The sequence below is a fragment of the Sciurus carolinensis genome, chromosome 9 (genome assembly GCF_902686445.1).
Source record: "Sciurus carolinensis chromosome 9, mSciCar1.2, whole genome shotgun sequence".
NCBI classification, from domain to species: Eukaryota; Metazoa; Chordata; class Mammalia; order Rodentia; family Sciuridae; genus Sciurus; species Sciurus carolinensis.
Window position 1 is genome coordinate 126,910,882 of NC_062221.1, and position 18,842 is coordinate 126,929,723.

At 39.6% G+C, this 18,842-nt stretch overlaps 1 protein-coding gene across 3 annotated transcripts in view; it reads left to right on the plus strand.

Moving 5' to 3' along the window:
* The window catches only part of Bach1 (BTB domain and CNC homolog 1), a 41,827-nt gene that overhangs the window by 6,459 nt on the left and 16,526 nt on the right, over positions 1 to 18,842 (plus strand). For 2 of the 3 annotated variants that reach the window (XM_047564386.1, XM_047564388.1), the window contains exons 2-3: positions 12,788 to 13,080; positions 15,892 to 17,235. In XM_047564386.1, coding sequence (XP_047420342.1) covers positions 12,847 to 13,080; positions 15,892 to 17,235 — 1,578 coding nt within the window. In that variant the 5' untranslated portion in view covers positions 12,788 to 12,846. Of the gene's footprint in view, positions 1 to 9,506; positions 9,607 to 12,787; positions 13,081 to 15,891; positions 17,236 to 18,842 lie in introns of those variants that run through there. The other variant, XM_047564387.1, reaches the window with a different exon arrangement.

Below are 18,842 nucleotides of genomic sequence, written 5' to 3' on the forward strand. Positions count from 1 at the left end.
TTTATTATAGAAACTTTTCAAGATATTAGCAGCACAGAACTTTCCTGAGTGAGTGTAATGGACAAGCAAGTCAGTGTTTCAGCTTGTGTTATTTGCTGTAAAGCAACATGTAAAATGCACTGTGGAACCATAGACTTCGAGAAGCCTAAGTTTTGGGAAAGCCTTAGGAATATAAAGATGAATGCATAGTTCAGTGGAGAAAATGGCTTGCCTTGATAACTCTTGAGAAGTTTAGATGTGAAGAAGAGTACAGAAAAACAGATCTTAGTAGGGGGAGGTTGGGTCAGGAAAGGTGTGCATGTGCATGCACATGTGTGTGTGTGATTAAAAATTCAGTCAGCCGGACACAGTGGCACATGCCTGTGATCCCAGCGGCTTGGGAGGCTGAAGCAGGAGGATTTTGAGTTCAAAGCTAGCCTCACTCAGCAACTTAGCGAAGCCTTAAGCAACTCAGTGAGACGCTGTCTCTAAATAAAATGTAAATAAGGGCTGGCGATGTGGTTCACTGGTTAAGCACTTCTGGGTTCAATCCACAGTCCCCTCCTCAAAAAAAAAAAAAAAAAAAAAAAAAAAAAAAAAAGTAAAAAAAAATTCAGTCAGTAGCCAAGCACAGTGGCACATGCCTGTAATCCCAGTCACTCGGGAGGCTGAGGCAGGAGGATCTCAAATTCAAGGCAGCCTCAACAACTTAGCGAGACTCTCTGAAAATTAAAAAGGATTGGGAATGTAGCTCAGTGGTAAAGTGCCTTTGGGTTAATTCCCCCAACCCCTCAGTGTAAAAAGTTTGAAGATGAAGGCAGTGTGCTTGTTTTGTCCTTGGCTAGTTCCTCTTAGAATTGCAAGATGTCTGCCACAGTCACACGTCTCAAGTAAATAAAACTAAAGTTTCCTGGGAGGAGAGACACTATTTTTTGTTTTTACTTTTTATTCTTTTTCTTCTTTCCCTCGGAGATGTCTCTTTACCAGTGACATGTACATTGAAGGAATATATTTCTTTTCGTACTCTAAATAGTTCTAAAGTTCTCTGCTGTTCCCTAATACTCCGAGGGAAAGCAGGCTGATGATGAAACCTCGTAGCTGCAGATTGTGTCTGTGCCCAGAGGACTGCTGCCTCTTAATCAGGGAGGGGTCACACCTGTGACATCTGCAGCTCTCACTGAGGTAACCTTGCTCAGCCAAAAGCTTCTTTGGCCAAATGGGCCAGGGCTCTTCAGAACCCAAATCCTTGAGTCAAAGATACAAATAGGTCTCTCTCCCTCACTGTATTCCCCTCCTGGAAGGAAAATTGTCCTCTGCTGAACTCACTCTGCATTCTTTTCAGATACTCAAAAATAATGTCTCCCCAAGTTTATGTGGTGTTCTTGTAACACTTCTGTGCTAGGGACTTGAAACTCAGAGTTCCATATTTGTGATTCATGTGACTCACTCACTGCTCTGCTCTAACTGTTGCTCTGTTTAATTAAAATTGTTGCTTAAAATTCTTTTTATTCTTAATCTTCCCTGTTTTTGGAGTCAAATTCATTATGAGTTGGTGTATATGAAATGAGTGTTTTGTATTGTGTGTGCACTCTTAGACCTGCGGAGGTCATTCTGACCTTGAACTAGGGCTCTCACCTCCTCTAGGCAGTTGGAAGTAAGTATTTTGTATTATAGTTATAATTCTTACAGATTGTAAATGAAATGACACATGAAGATTCTTTAATTCAGTTTTGATCGTAGAACACAGACACTTAATACTACATATTGAGAACAACTTTTGGTAAATAACTCCTAACTTCTTTCCTTCTTGAGTTTTCCAGGTGTAGTATAGTTACAGACTTTGAATGAAGTTCAGCATAGTTCAGAGTTCCTTAAATGATAGGAGGTTGGCTATGTAATCCAACAAGTGTTAATTAGAACTTAATTTGCTAAATATTGATTAATATTGGAAAAGTTGCTTTTCTATAAAAGCCAATTTAAGGCATTTCCCTACTCCGTGTTCTTCTGTCCCTCCTCACTTTTACCTACCCCTCCCCCACAGGCTGCTGGAGTCGTGTACCAGGAATTGAAGTGTAACATTTGGATCTTTTCATCCTTTTAAGTTACCCTCTCAGGGCCTCTTTTCCTTATCTGTTCCTTATCTGTAACAGAAGCAGGCCATCCTAGATGAATGTGCTCTTAATTAGAAATTTTTTAGCTCTGTGAAATTAGTGATTATCTTAGGCAAGCTTTTATAATTTTAATGTTTTCTTTTTACCTTGTTGAACACCTAATAAGGTGTTCTGAATTTTTTATTATTAAAGGGTCAAGAAACCTCATTTTGAATTTTCTTGCATTTTGGATAATTCTTGGGTTTGTAGAATATGTACAGTTTTCTCCGTCATGTGCATAATAATAGCAAGAATAATGATGGAGTACTAGTGGTATTGTGCCAAGCACTGTACTGTTAAGTGTACTCATCAATCAGTCCATAGAGGGTTGGGGGTGTTTTTCTGCTGGAGAACCTGAGGCCATAAAGTTGGGTAGCTGATAGAAGCCCCGGCACTTGGTGATAGCAGTAGACCTCTGATTTTATTCCAGTACTGGTGGTGGTAACCTAAAACTTGATGTTTCTCTTTTCCTTTCATAATTCTGTGTGTTTGTTTAGTTCCTACTTTCCAAGGGCTTTGTGAGGTAAAGAGGGCAGGAACTGCCTACTTAAGCCACCTACCTCCTCGTTTCACAGATGCAAATGTGTCCTCCTCACAGGGCTGCACCTGACTTCAGGAGTCCTTTCCCCAGTCTTCCTGGAACAGTATTTTTTTTTTTTTTTTTTTTTTTCAAGTCAAGCCAGATTTGTATTTTAGGTTCCTATAGAGTTTAATTCGTTCTTTGGTGATTACTGTGATGATATCAGTTGAGGCTGCTGGGTTTTAGAGTCGCTTCAGTTTTACACTTGGTTTCAAACCAGTGTTTTTTGGTGACTGGAGGAAGTATCCATTATAAAGGCGGAAAAATAATTGGCATTCTTTGGGAGACTTCAAGAAACTGTTTTAATAAATGTGTACTGCATTTTTAACCAAGGCACATAATTTGTGTTTGTAGTTATTGTTTATTTTAACATTTGTAAAGTAACATGAAATTATGGTTGAGAATTTGAGTGTAGAAACAAACAGAAAGAAAGATTATCTAATGTAACCATTGACCAATATTTTGATATCCTAACAAGGCGAATGTGTTGGGGTGGCAGCTCATATTCCTGGGCATGTTGAATTTGAGATGGCATTTAGACATACCTATAATAACTTTAGTATACATTTGGGTAAATAGTTATGAAGTTGAAGAGAGAAGTCAGGATTAAACCACACATAGACAGGAATGTCCAGCATGATCATCCTGATCATGTCACACCTATGGGTCTGCATGAGTTCACCCATGGAGTGCAGACCTAGAGGAGGACTGAGGACTAAGCACAGTTTTCTGTAGCTTCTAGAGGCTTGCAAGGGAAAATCCCCCCCAAAAAGTTGATAGCAGCTGCCAGTGAGGTAGGTGGGAAATCAGAACTTTGCCATTATCGGGAAGCCAAGTGAAGAAAAGGTTTCAGGGAGGAAATGATCAAAGTGTTGCGTACCGCTGACATACTCTGTGAGAATTTGCTATTAGGTGATGCAGAGGCCATGGAGCTTCATGAAGTGGGTTCTGTGGAGTGGAGGGAAGGTCTCAGTTTAATGGACTCACAGGAAATTGAGAAGAAAGGAAAGTAGGGACAGTAGATGTAAATTGCTCCTTTGGGGGATTCTGTAAAGAGAAGCAGAGAATCCTAGGCAGATGGGTGTTGGGGGGGGGGTGTTAATTTTAAGAAAGGAATCATTAGAGTTTGTTCTGTTTGATGGTGGGATTGTTGAGTTTTCACTCTTTTTTTTTCTTGATGAGACTTTGTTGAAATTTGTCAGTTTTATTGGTTTTCTTGAAAAATCAGGCCTTGATTTAATTTTTCTGTTCTACTAATAAAATGCAAAATTTTATTATGTGTGTGGCTTTCTTGATGGGACTTCAGTAGATTTCATCAGGTGCTGTAAGGCAGACAGCAGTGCTGTAGCATTTGGCATTTCAGATCATTTCTCTGGGAGATATCTTTATATATTGTTTTTTAAAGCACCTATTTGAATTGGTATCTGTCAATATTAAATATTAAGCAGTGTGTGTATAACAGTTATTCCCCAAAGAGGAGAAGTCTTAATGTATGCTTTGTAACCTCCCCATTTCCTGCTTTTGTAAAAAATCTAATGTTTTTGTTCAAGGTTGATTTTTCTCTTTCAGATGTCTTTTTTTATATGAAGAATCATTAAAAAATTGAGTTAGGACTCATAACCAAGTTAGCAAACATTTAGATCTAACCAAATCTTACTACTGTTTTGTTTAGTATTTGAACGCATTTTAAATGTGTGTTTTTACTCAATATAGTATGTTCTTGTTTTTTTTTTTTTTTTTTTTTTAAATACAGTGAGCAGCCTCATCTGCTGCACCTGCCCCACCCCTTGTTCTCATATATGCAGTGTTTGCTCATTTCTGCTATTTAAATTTCTTGGTGGTTACCTGTGTTTTTCTCAGATGTTTATGTCTTGGTTTGTTGATCAACCTAGGACTTCATCTGTTGATTGCCTGTTACTATGGACGGTGATTTTATTTACTCCTATCTGTATTTATGATCATGTATTATTACTTTTCTTTTTATTCTTGGTCACATCTCCAACTCTAAATGTCATTTTGTTTTGTTTTGATGTTATTAATAGAAGACATTGTCTTTTGTCTCTGCACATCATAAGTAATGCATACTACTATTCCTTTCTCTAGTTCCATATTCTACCTTGTCAGTTTTATTTTGTCAGGGTTGATAATATTTACAATTTGTCCTATAACCATACGTAAGCTTTCCATTATTTTTCTGTGAAAACCGATTAACAGTGTTTGTCCTTATACCTGTGTCAGTGTTGGGTGTGGAGCTGAGCACTGTGTTTATATACTGCTGCCTCCAATTTCAGTGTCACCCTGTTGCACATCAGATTCAAATAATGGCGAATTATTATTGACCACCTGTTGTACATCAGGTACTCTACTAAGAATGTCATAGCATTTCATTGGATCCTCCCAAGAAAAAATTACTATTCTTGTTCCTGGTTTGCCAGGAGAAAAGAAAACAAAAATTGTCACAGATACAGATGGAAAGTAACTTGTTTAGCTGGCAGGCGTGTCACAAAGTGATGAAGCGCTCTTTCATGCTGTCCACCTCCAGTGGTCCCCAGAGCAACTAGCTGTTACTTGGCAAGGTTCTGACAATCTTTAAGGCCTTGCCTGTGCTCCCTGATATCAGCCCTCCAGCCTTCTCGTGTTCAGCCCCTGATTATGGGGTCCTGTGGTATCTGAGGTGTGAGTCCGAGGACCACCTGATAATAGGCATACCTTGGAGAAGGCTGAGTGTTTTGGAACTCACTCTTTGGGGGTATTTTTGGAAATTTCATTCTTTGATTTTTTTTTTTTTTCTCTCTTCTGAACTTCTTGTGGGAGCCTTAAGTTAGCTGGGATAGTAAATGTTGAACTTCCCTCTCTACCCATTAGTTGTTCATCTTAGAAAACCAATAGTCACATCACATTAATGGTGAAATTTCAAACACTTGCCTTAAGAACATAAGGCAAGGATATCTACTCTTACCACTCTCAGTATGCAGTCATTGCAATAAGAAAACAAAATGAGGCATATAGATGGGAAAGAAGTAAAACTCTCTATTTGCTGATGACATGATTATTATGTAAGTAGACAGTTCTAAGGAGTCTACAATGCAGCTGTCAGAACTGAGTGAATTAAGATCGCAGAGTACGTGTTAATATTTTAAAATTAATGTTTTTGTTTATATAGTAGCAGCAAAACCTATAAAGTGAAGTTTATAAATGCAAATCTATTTACATTGCTACCAAAATCTCCATTAAATATCCAGGAATAAATTTAATATAAGATGCATGAATATTTGCTAAAATATCATAATAATGCTGAGAGAAATGAAGACCTAAGTAAATGGAGAGAGATACTATATTCATATACCAGAGGACTCAGTTTAACTGTTGAATCTGCCCAGATACATAGTTGCAGTTGCAACCTTAATCAAAATTCTACTAGTTTTTCTAACTCGAGAATTAAAAAGCCTAGAAGAATTAAGTAGACATTTCCCAAAAGAAGATATAAAAATATCCAATAAGCCCATATAAAGGTGCTCAATACCATGAGTCATCAGAAAGTGCAAATCAGAACCTCAGTGAAATACCACTGTACATTTATTAGGAAAGCTAAGATTAAAAAGATGACATTGCTTAGGGTTAATGAGAATGTAGAGCAACTAGAATTGTCATGCATGGCTGGTAGCAATGTAAAGTGACATAATCACTTTGGAAAACTAGTCAGCAATTTCTCCGAAGTTAAATATACACCTACCATATATGACTCAGCTCTTCTACTCCTAGGTATTTATTTACCCAAGGAAAATGAAGTGTGTTTCCATACTAGATGTTCATTGAAGCTTTATTGAAATAAACCCATACTGAGAACAGGGCAGTTGTCCAATTTTATTACAGCAGTTCTTTAGCTGTTAAGTGAACAGATTGTAGCATACGATATAATGGAGTATTATTCAGCAATAAAAAGGAACAGACATCTGATACAAACAACATGAATGAATATTGAAATCACTCAGTTGAGTGAAAGACATCCCAAACAAGAGTATATAATGTGATTCCATTTATATAAAAATAAGAAACACACATTGGTCTGTAGTGGTTACCTGGAGTCAGGGACATAGGGAAGGAGAGATCTTAAAGGGACATATGGAATTTTGAGGAGGGTTGGAAATCTCTGTATTTTAATAGTGATGGTAGTGGTTTGTGTGCATGTACAATTGTCAAAACTTATTGAATTCTATATAAATTATACCTCAAAGTTGATAACAAGAGTGGCTGCAAATGCATGATAGAAAATACCTAGTTCAGTAAATATGCTTCATTGATGTGGACCGGTTCTGATTGCTAGTTCTTGTTTTCATACATAGAGATATACCTGTCCTTTAAAAAATTAAGTGGTTGCCAAGTGTGTAAGCAAATACAAGACTTCATTATTTCCTAAGTTCTTTGTAGTAAGAAGGTACATTGGATCCTTTAGTCTTGTTTTGTTTTTGCAGCTTGGGTTTTCTGTTTTTCACTTCTTTTTTCTGAATTCTCTTTCAAGTTTCTCTAAACTTATAAGCCAGAATTATTTAAGTTGGATTTGTTAATTTGGGAAGTAAAAAACCTGTTTGTTTTTTTTTCCTGACGTTGTAAAAATGATTTCATCAGACTTCTCTAACAGTACAGATTCCTACCCCTAAATTTAACCTTCATTTCAAAATTTAGATATGGAGTTAGATCTAGTAAATAAAAGGTCCATGACCTAACTGTGCAATTTTTAATATTAGGAAAGTAAATGGGAAAATGCCCCAACTTTGCCTGTGTGGGAATCGTAGTGTGTACATGGGTTTTTGCCATCCCCTAGAAAAACCGGAGGTAAGATTCACCTCTTTTCAGAAGAACACTCAAGTATGGGGAATAGTGGACATATTGTAACTGAAAGTGACTTGGAGAATTTTGAAGCTTAGGTGAGAGCCAGGAGAGATGTTGTGCAAAGATGTCGTGGTCAGAGGAAATGCCTGAGTTCTGAGCCATCCAAGACGGCCCTGAAATTGAGTGAGGCAGAAGTATTTGACAGATGACGAAGGTGACAGGAGGCAGAAGCAGCCAAGGGAAGGCAGGTTTGAGAAGTCGACTGGGCTGCAGAGATCCAGCGCATGGCTGGTATAGAAAAGCCCAACAAATGCCCTTGTGTGCTTTTTTTCAGTGTCAGCTGGTCACACTTGTGACCAGACACACACACCTAGACACTTGAATAGCACAACTATTATAGAAATATTTTTCCTCGTTAATTGAATATTCTGGTTAGATTTAAGTGGATGAGAAAGGTGTTTCTGTGTGAAGACTTACACAGACACCTCTCTGAAGCCCCATGCCTGTGTAGGTGGTTCGTGCAGATCTCTCCTCTTCCACCCAGAGGCATCCTTCTGCTTGGTGTTAGGTTTTTTATCATTCCCTTCCCTGTTGAGAATTGAAATGCAGCATGATCCTTTGATTCTTGAGGTGAATAAAATCCTAGCTCCTTTATAATCCTGGAACTTCATTCTCATTACAAAGTTATCTTCTAAACTCCTGGTGTATAAGTGTTGTTGACCTGGATCCATGATCACATGATTACCATAGGATTTTATTTTCTGTGACATTATTAAGATATGATAAAGTCTCAGCATCTTCTTTTATTTCTGTACCATTTTGAAAGCAGAAACACCAAATGATAACTGTATTAAAATTTAACTTGGCCATGTGAGTGGAGAGCAGAAGTTGTTGCAAGTTGAGGTTCAGGAAGCTTTAAATTGCCTCTTCACCCTTTGTCAGCATTAGCCAGTGAATCAGCATTTTGCTAAGGTCAGTCAACTTCATTTTGACTTAATAATAGTGGTATATATTTCCAAGAGTATACAAAAATTCAGGAGTAACTTTAGGACTCTAAATTTGTTATTAATAATAATCAGTAGAATTTTAGATGTGAAAAGACTTGGAGTGTTATATTTTACTTTTCAGGTGCGAGAAGTGGTAGTACATAAATTATTGTGTAAAAATGGATTACTCACCACTTATCTTTCAAAATTAGGAAGATTTAGTTTTTAGAACGTCTTTCTGTACTGTCTTCACTCAGGCGGGTCATTTGTATTGGCTGTGTGTATAGTTGCAACCTTTGCTCTTTGGCTAGTTGTCTTGCAAGTATGTTTGTAGCTCCCCGAGGAATGAGCCAGGCTCTCTTCGCCTTTTGTGGTTCTGGAAAAGCCATCTAAGAACTTTCTGTGTGCTTGGCTCAGTGACATTTCCATTTGTATTGGAATAGCTTACTGGACTGTGTTTGGAAGGTGATCTAGACGATATGAGTTTGGGATTTGTATTAAAGATGCCAAGTAACTCATTCAGAAGCGAGTAGTGGTATTGGACCAGGTACTCTGTTATATACTTGGATTCTGTCAGAGACCAAATCAAACAAGGTTTTGACATGTAGGCTGAGACTTAAAAGGTCAGGAGTCAGTCAGGTGAGGTTCACCTCACAGGCAGACAGAGCATTTGTGAGGGCCCCGAGATGGGTGGGAGCTTGGAGACAGTGGGGCAGGAAGAGTGAGAACAGAGAAGGTGACAACAGCTTGAGGGGAGGCTAGGTTAATAGATGAAATACTGACCTCAGAGGTCTTAAGCACTTATTAAGGATTTGAGGTGCTTTTAATTAATTAGGAAGATGTTATAGGGGTTTGTGGGAGGGGCAAAATCACTATGATATGGAGAAAATGAATGGGAGCGATTCAGAGGATGTGAAGTTTTTGTTAATATCATCATCATAAATGGCAGCTCGTACTTAGTATTTGCGTGCTGTGGGCCAGGCATTGTGCTGAACCATTTCCTCATCACCGCGTGGAAGCTTCACCACATCCCAGCGAGGACACGGCAAGGTTGAGCAACTTAGCCAAGGACGTTTAGCTAGTAAGTGGCAGAATTGAGATTTGACCTCATAAAATTCCAAGCCCTAAGCTATTAGCCACTGGGCCTGTGTTTCAGTGTGTGGGGTGATTGTCCATTAGTAGGTCTTCAAATTGAGTAGATCATACTGGGATTTTTTTTTTTTTTTTTCATAGAGGAGAAAATAACAGAGTACTTTGTGTATGGCAAGGATAAAATTTAGACATGTGAAATTTCGTCTTATGTTTTACATAACTGTATGCGCATGAGCTTATGGACCATTGCCAGAAGTTAAACAGCACTGTCCAGCAGGAGGTGACCATGGCTTAGATTAGAGGGGGAGAAGTGGACCTCAGTGTCAAAAGGCAGAGGCAGCAGGACTTGGTGAGCATTTAGATTGCGAGTCTGGCCGAGGGAGGTGTCAGGAGTGAGCCCCAGGTTTCTGGTGTGAGCAGCATCTGTCATGGTGTGTTCTGCACTTGGTTCACTTAAAGGAAGATGTCCCCTTCTTAGAGGGGGCCTAGGACTTGGGGTTGGCATCCTGCCCAAGGGCAGCCAATCTGTAAGTGGGCTGTGAACCCATGGGGTGGTCTGTTACCAGAATCTGAGCATGGGTGTGGAGCTAGGCATGATTCTGCTGGAATTTGAAGTAAGCCGTTGAACAAGCTGGTGGCAGGATGAGAAATTAGGGGTCACAGGTGCACAGGGGCTGCCAGCAGCTCCTCAAGAGTGAAGGCATGGGAATTGTTTTTGCTGGAGTCACCTTGGGATCCAGAGAACCTTTAGGTTCTGGTTTTCAAGGTTTGGACTCTTCTCTTTGGACCACTGCGGTGTCTGCATACTGTGCATTTAGCAAATACTATCGGAAAATAGAAGAGTGAAGTAGTTAAAAATTCTTGGTATCAATTCCCTTTCTCTTTCTTACTGGTCTCCTGATATTGACCAAGATACTCCTCTTCATCTGTAAAATTGTGGTAAAAGAGTGTTATGTGGGGTAGTTACGAGGAGTCAGCGAGATCAACATTAGTGATTTAGCTCAGGACTTGGTACAGAATTAGAGCATAATAAATATCTGCTAGTAGTCGTTGGTAGGACTAACTGGAGAGACAAACATTTCTATGAAAACAAAAACAAGGAACTGGGAAGAAGCCAGCCTGTATAGAGGAAGAAGTTGGGTATGTCTGGGAAAGGGTGTGTGGTGTTAGATATCAGGGAAGCAAATGTGGTCAGGGGTTAGGAGAAGACATTCACGGATTGTCTCCCAACAGGAGGAGGAGCTAGGTGGAGGTGGTGGGAGAGGTATTTATTCTGAGTTTGGATTCCAGTTCCAGTGGTGTACTGAAAGAGACTGATGGAGGAACAGGATGGCAAGTTGGAAAGCTGTTGTGGGGAAAGGAGACTGGGACATGCAAAATAAGTGAACAGTGCTGAGGTTGAACACCCTTCATTTATAGTGACCTCGGTCTGTATGATTTTAAAGTTTTCCCTTGCTGTGCCGTGTGTGACACCTATAAACATAAGATTAGGATACCTTTAAAATTTACAAACCAGATGGCAGAAGAGAATAAAAAAGCTGGGAACTTGGGTGCAGGGACCGTAGCGTAGTGGTCAGCTGAGTCCAACTGGGCTGGAGAGGGGAAGGAGGAGGGCAGTGGTCCTTGTACCACCCATGAGAGGAAACATCATTTCTTACTATTCCTGACACTATTTCTTGTGTTGATTACTGAAATATGAAGAACAATTAGTAAAAGGAACTTTTTTTTTTTACCAAGGGCAGAACCCAAAAGTCGGTTCTGTTTAATTATGACGTTACCAGTGATTTCATGTGTTGTTGCCGAATCAGTAAATGATAGGCTGTGGTCCTTAACCTTGGGAGAATTCTAATCACAAAAGGAGAGCTTTTATTTTCATGGAGTACTACTACAGGAGCCTAACATTTCAGCTGTATTGAGGACTTTAAATAAACACTAAGTAGAAGAGAATTTATGGATGTATTTCATGCATTTGTAACTAAAACAAGCAGTTTTTGAGATGGAATCCACTCATGATCAGGTCTGTCTGAACTTCAGCAGTCCCTGGATCTCCTTTCATTTTTGTTTTCGGTCTAGCAAATCTGAAAACAATCACATTTCCTAACTCACTTCTCATTAGAGGGGCTTGTGTTTTCAGTGAGTAAAGCATTAGACGAGAAAGGAGTGGTGCAGATAGGATACCACAGGAAGCTTGTGGGCCTTCATCTGTGTGATTGTTCGGTGGGGTCCACGCACCTGGGGTGCTCGCCGCAGGCATGGGGACCAGAACAGACTAGATATCCCTTTTGATCTCTTACTTTCACGTTTGTATGTCTTAGAGTATAGATGTCAGAATAGTCATACATGTCTGAAATACGTGGATAAAAATATGTGTGTTGGAGTACCCTTTTTTTTTTTTTTTTTTTGCCAGTTTCATGTATGTGATCAGAAACTATTTGGAGGCTATTATGTGTCAGGATTTGTTTTTAAAAAAATTTTTTTTGATAATTTCCTGTTAATATTTTAACATTTTGAGAAAACTGATTTTCCACCTGTGATGCAGCATCTCCTTAGTGATGAAGTAGTTTTGCTTGTTGCCTTTTATAATATAAAGTAAGACTTGCTGTATAAAGACTGTTTACCAAGATGCAGCCTGAGCCATTTTCTTCTGGTGTTGGGGGCATTTCCACGTTGTGTACCAAGGTGTCCCTTGATATAAAGCACTAAGCTCTCCTGCCTTCTGTCAGGAGTAGGGGGTGGGACATGAGAATGGGAACAACCGGTACCTGTTCTACCTAAGTGTTCCTAAAGTGTGACCCTCCCCCTGCCACACCCACCAACTGCCTTAAAGCAACAGGGCTGGGATGCCACCCCGAAATTTCCTAACCCCATCTCATTGCCCACAGTAAAAGTTTTCCCTGTGTGAACTGCCTCACTTTTGGGGAGCCAAGGAATCCTTGGTTGAAAATGTTCTCCGCCACCTTCTCCAAGAACCTTTTCCCTTAAATTAGAAAAATTACCAAGAACCTAATTGGAGGTATATTCAGTGAACCTTCCAGTTAGTTCCTCTGGAGGCTTCTGTTGCATTTTTGTTTGAGAGAAGAATATGTATTCTCCTTGTCAAGACCCTTGGTCATTCCTTGGAAAGCTTTAAACAGGATCCCACTCAGGTAAACTCTGGCGTGTGCTTGCAGGTGCAGGACGGTAAGAAGCATGCTCTCCTCTGCATACCCGACTCCACTGGCTGTGCAGGATGTCTCTGCGTGAGAACCCGGTGTTTGCCTACGAGTCTTCGGTGCACAGCACCAACGTCTTGCTCAGCCTCAACGACCAGCGGAAGAAGGACGTGCTGTGCGACGTCACTGTCCTCGTGGAGGGCCAGCGGTTCCGTGCCCACCGGTCAGTGCTGGCGGCATGCAGCAGTTACTTCCACGCCAGAATCGTAGGCCAGGCTGACGCAGAGCTTAACATTACTCTACCAGAAGAGGTGAGGGGCCGTGTTTCTAGTGATTTTAATGTAGTTTTCCTAAATACATTGTGGTTTGTAAAACTACTGATAGAGTGTAAGCTCCTGGTCAGGTGGCTGAGGAGCAGTCCCAGGTTTCTTTGCCTTTTTTCATAGACGTTATTATTACACGTACATTATAAAATGTTTCATTTTGGATGTTAATATGTATTGAGCAGTGGAGAAATTGACCTGCTGTTATTTTGGCAAAGTGACTAACTCAGGGCACTTCCAACGTTACTGACATTGAACAGGTTGTGGCTCAGAAGTGCCAGGCTGTGCGACTTCCTCTCCTTATGGACCTTTTCCATGATGGGTTTAGGGTTCTGTAAAACGTCCCTTTTCCCAAAACATCTGCCACAGAGAGCAGGCACTCCAGAAGTGTTCTTCCTCTGCTCTCTCCTCTTTCCGGGGATTGGCTGTGTTTTGTCTGGTGGGCAGCCCTGTTTTTACATACGTTTTCCCTGGCCTGTGGTGGAGCTTAGGTCAGAGATACTGGAGTCTTTGTCAGTGTCCTGGCTCCAAGAGACCTTTCTCTGGGGCAGCAAGTGCTGATTACGCTGCCTCTTACTCATATGGGCTGCTGTTTAGTTGGTAACTGCCACTGGGTTGGGTAAGGAGTATGGAGAAAGTGCGTAGAATTTCCTGCATATGACAGATCTGGGTGGCAAGTTTCCTGTTGAATGTGTGGGATAAACTGTAAACTGAGTCTGCAGCATAATTTACTGCTGACTGTGCATACGTCCATGGGCTGTGGCTAGTTTGTCAACTGGTAGGTTATTGATCACTAGAGTGGTAGAGGTTTGAGTGAAGGGTGCAATACTGAGAAGACAGAAGTCAACTGTAGACAAGTTGATTTTTAAGAGGGAACAATACAAATCAGAATGGAGACATGTTAGGGTTTGTATTTTCCAGTTATTTAATGCGACTTACCAAGTAGAGCAAAGTTTAATTCATGGGTTTGTGAGAAAAGATATATTCATGCATATGTGTATGTTATTCTAGTTTAAAGGTAAATTATGAGTTTTCAAACATTTCCAATGTTTCATCATAGTGACAGATTGAAAATATCATTATAAATTTTTCTCCTAGAGACTTCAAATTATTTTAACTTATTTTAAAAATGTTAACAGAAAATTTTGGGGAGGGATAGTTGTAAATTCAGGCAGAGGTGAAAGAAAGAATGTGGAGTTCCTTTTTACACTTTTCCTCGATGTCCCCAGTGGTGACATTTTGAGAAATTATAGTATAATGGTACAACTAGGGCATTGATATTGTTACACTCTCTCATGGTATTCAGATTGCTGCAGATCACTTGCGCTAATTTCGCTATGTGTGTATTAAATTCTATCCAATTTTTCCCCTGAGAATGTTTGTGTATGCACCAGCTCAGTGAAGACAATAAGTCCCAACCCTGAGCGTCTGAGCTGCTTTTCTGGAACCACACCCATTTCCTTCCTACCCTTGCTCTCACTTCTGAACATGCTTCCATCCCTCGTCCCTGACAACCAGTAATCTCTCCTCCTCTTTTAAAGTTTTGTCATCTAAAAAAAGTTACATAAGTGGAATCATACAGTATGAAACTTTTTTTCTTTTAGTTTTTCTGCTATTGAAGGAGATCAGGCTGATTCCAGTTTTTGGCTATTACAAATACAGTTGCTTTGAACATTTTTGTACAGGTTTTTTGAGAACATAAGTTTTCATTTCTTAATGATAAAAGACCAGAAGTGCAACTACTTGTCATATGACTGTTGCATGTTTAGGTATATAAGAAACTACCAAATTGTTTTTCAGAGCGTCAGTACCATTTTACATTCTCACCAGCAATGTGTGAGTGATCCAGTTTCTCTGCATTCTCACTAAGATTTGGTAGTGTCTCTTTATTTTAGCCTTTTTAAAGTTAAATATTCAGAGATGAGCATGTTCTTAAAAAGGTCACAAATTTTAATAATATTTTGATCCCTATTGTGGAAATTCAGTGTTTGTAAATTAATTTTGTTTTTAACCCAGGACAAAGCTTCCTCTGTGTAAGTAGGGCCCCCGTGCCCCTTACCTTGCAGGTTCAGTGTAATTGTACAAGTGTCTGCTTAAAGACTCTGTTACCTAGAGTCCATGAATCTCTGTTGAAACAGTATTGATGTGTGATTTTTGGAACTTCACTTGAATCACTTGTTAATATCAGAATCTTTTAAAATTTTAATAGTAGGAATTTGGGGCACGAGATAAAGAGAGTAGTTACCATTAATTGCTGTGGGTCAAGACTTCTTCATAAGTGCTTTACATATATTGTGTTTTCATCCTGAAAACATCCACTTTTGTAGTTTACAGTGGTTGGAATTGGTTGACTTTGTGGAACTGGGCTGGTGACAGACACATGGCAGTTCCCCATGTGAGCTGCAGATGGTGTCTGTCTTGCTGTATTTCATAGATGATTTGTTTTAATTCTGCTGACATGAGAGAATTGTGGTCTTATGTCTTTTCCTCATGTGAATAAATCCTAATAGATGTGCCGTTAAGAGTGGAATCTGTAAGTGCAGGTCATGGTCCCAGTGAGTAGAGGGTGGGAAGCTTGCTTTTCCTGCTTTTCACCCTCCCTTAGTCCCTTAGTTCTACATTTTCTAGAAGAGTGTTTTTTTTGTTTTGTTTTGTTTTGTTTTTTTTTTCCCAAATGAAAATTTCTGTTTTAAAATTCTCACAAATGAGTTATATGTCTCTCTCTTCCCCTTCTACTTCTTGTTTTTATCTACTAGGTAGCTTTCAAATGATGTTTGTTTTTATTTTGTATATTAACAGGTGACAGTTAAAGGATTTGAACCTTTAATTCAGTTTGCCTACACTGCTAAGCTAATTTTAAGCAAAGACAATGTGGATGAAGTGTGCAAGTGTGTGGAATTTTTAAGTGTACACAATATTGAGGAGTCCTGTTTTCAGTTTCTCAAATTTAAGTTTTTGGACCCCACTGCAGACCAGCAAGAATGCCCAAGGAAAAAATGCTTTTCATCCCAGTGTCAGAAAACAGACCTTAAATGTTCACTTTTGGACCAGAAGGATCTAGAAATTGATGAAGTAGAGGAGTTTCTGGAAAATAAAAATGTTGAGACTCCTCAGTGTAAACTCCAGAGGTATCAAGGAAATGTAAAAACTTCACCTCCCCTGCAAGACAGTGCCAGTCAGACGTATGAATCCATGTGCTTGGAGAAGGGTTCTGCTCTGGCTCTGCCATCTTTATGCCCCAAATACAGAAAATTCCAGAAAGCGTTTGGAACGGACAGAGTCCGCACTGTGGAATCCAGTGTCAAAGACATTCATGCTGCTTCTGTTCAGCCAAATGAGACATGTGAAAATGAATATCTAGGGGGAGTCCAGGACTCTGCGGATTTGCAGGTGATTTTAAAATGTGAAGAGAGGAAGTTAGCAATGGAACACGAAGAAACCAAGAAAAAGGATCCTGCTCCTCAGTGCCCAGCAGAAAAAACAGAAACGACTCCTTTCCTCCACAGTTCTTCTGCAGATCCTCATGGGCTGTATTCTCTGTCTCTTTTACACACATATGACCAATACAGTGACTTGAATTTTGCTGGCATGCAAACCACAGCAGTGAAAACAGAGAAACCTTTGTCAGGTACAGGTGTTCAAGAAGAGAAAACACTTGGTGAAAGTCAAGATGTACATTTGAAATCTGACTCGGGCCCCAGGGAGGATGGTAGCATTGCATCTAGTGATCGGAGTAGTGTGGAGCGAGAGGTGGCAGAGCACCTAGCAAAAGGCTTTTGGAGTGACATCTGCAGCACCGACTCTCCTTGCCAGATGCAGGTACCTGCTGTGGCCAAAGATGGCTCAGAGCAGATCTACTCCCAGAAGCGGTCTGAGTGTCCCTGGTTAGGTATCAGAATCAGTGAGAGCCCAGAACCAGGTCAGAGGACTTTTACAACACTGAGTTCTGTCAACTGCCCTTTTATAAGTACTCTGAGTACTGAAGGCTGTTCAAGCAGTTTGGAAATTGGAAACGATGATTATGTTTCAGAACCCCAGCAGGAACCGTGTCCTTATGCTTGCGTGATCAGCTTGGGTGACGATTCCGAGACTGACACAGAAGGCGACAGTGAATCCTGTTCAGCCAGAGAACAGGAATGTGAGGTAAGTAGGAATATGTTCTTCATTCACTGTTTAGCGACCTTTGATTTACTCTGGGCTGGTGTGGGCTCAGGGAGGGAGGGGGAGATATATACAGATAATGATGAGACCACAGTAAACACCAGAGGAACAAGATAAAGTTTGAAGGACTTCTGTGTGCATGTATTTCTAGCAGGTTTACTTATCATGAAGTGATTTCTCACACTGGCTGTATAATGTTAGGTCTCAAGAGGAAAGAGAAAAATGATTTTGTGATCATGACATGATAACTCCTAGAAAATGCATTGTATATTGCCACGAGGACTTCTAGATGGGACTGGTCACTGAACAATGGTTTGGCAGTGATTAAGTTATAAGAATGTAGCTTCTTATGTGAAGTTTTCTTAGATCTATTTTTTCATGGCCATCACTTTTTGTTTCTTTCTTATTTTCCCTTTAGTCCTTTCAGCTATTGGTTTAATGAAAGTTGTAATTATTTAGCATGAGTTACATGTAGCTGGCCTGATATGTGTATTCTGTGTATAGAGAGTTGTACTTAATAGTTGCTTTTTATAAAGTATTAATATAATAAGGACCTTTTCTTTTAAAAATATTTAAAAATTGGATTTTGTTTAGTTTCAAAAGTTGAATTTTCTCCGTAAAGTTGTAATCTGGACTTACTTTACAAATTATATTTAGTCTTACTACGTTTTTTTCTCTTGCCTTTTGTTTTATTGAGTTTGTGATGTGCTCAGTGTTGTGTGGCAGTTCTAGAACTTACACATTGTGTAACTGAGACTTTATCTATGGAACCGCAATTTACCCATTTCCCCTCTCAGCCATAACATCCACCATGCTGCTATTTCTATGAGTTTGACTACTTTGACACCTCTTATAAATGGGATCACGTGGGACCTGCTTTCTTCGTTTGGCTTATTTTATCTAGCATATGTCCTCCAGGTTCATCCATACTATAGCAAATGGCAGAATTTCCTTTATGTATGACTGAATAGTATTCCTATATGTGTGTGTATTCATACCACATTATCTTTATACATTCATCTGTGCATGAATGGTCTCAAATTGTTTCTAACATCTTAATTTTCATGAATAATGCTGCAGTGAATATGGAATTGCAAATATCCCTTTAAGACTCTGATTTTAGTTCCTTTGAATAGATATTTGGGAGTAAGCTTGTTAGATCGTGGGGTAGTTGCATTTCAAATTTTGAGAAACCATTTTCCTACCAGCAGTGTGGAAGTGTTTGGATTTCTCTACATCCCTTCATTTAGCATTTTCTTTGGTTTTGTAGTATATATTATATAAGTTTGAAAGAGACAGTTACTTCATTGATGTTCGAAGGAAGTGGATTTGGTGGTTTAAGAAGTATTATGTGTGCATGGGTTATATCTGTAGATTTGGACATTTATAAATACAGCATTTAGAATTTTAGAATGTTACAAATTGTATCTTTCAAAACTGTGTGTGTGTGTGTGTGTGTGTGCGCGCGCATTGTTCTACTAGGAGTTCTCTATCTCTGAGCAACATCCCCAGCCCTTTTTTTTTTATTTTGATATAGGGGCTTGCTAAGTGACTCAGGCTGACTTTGAACTTGGTGATCCTCCTGCCTC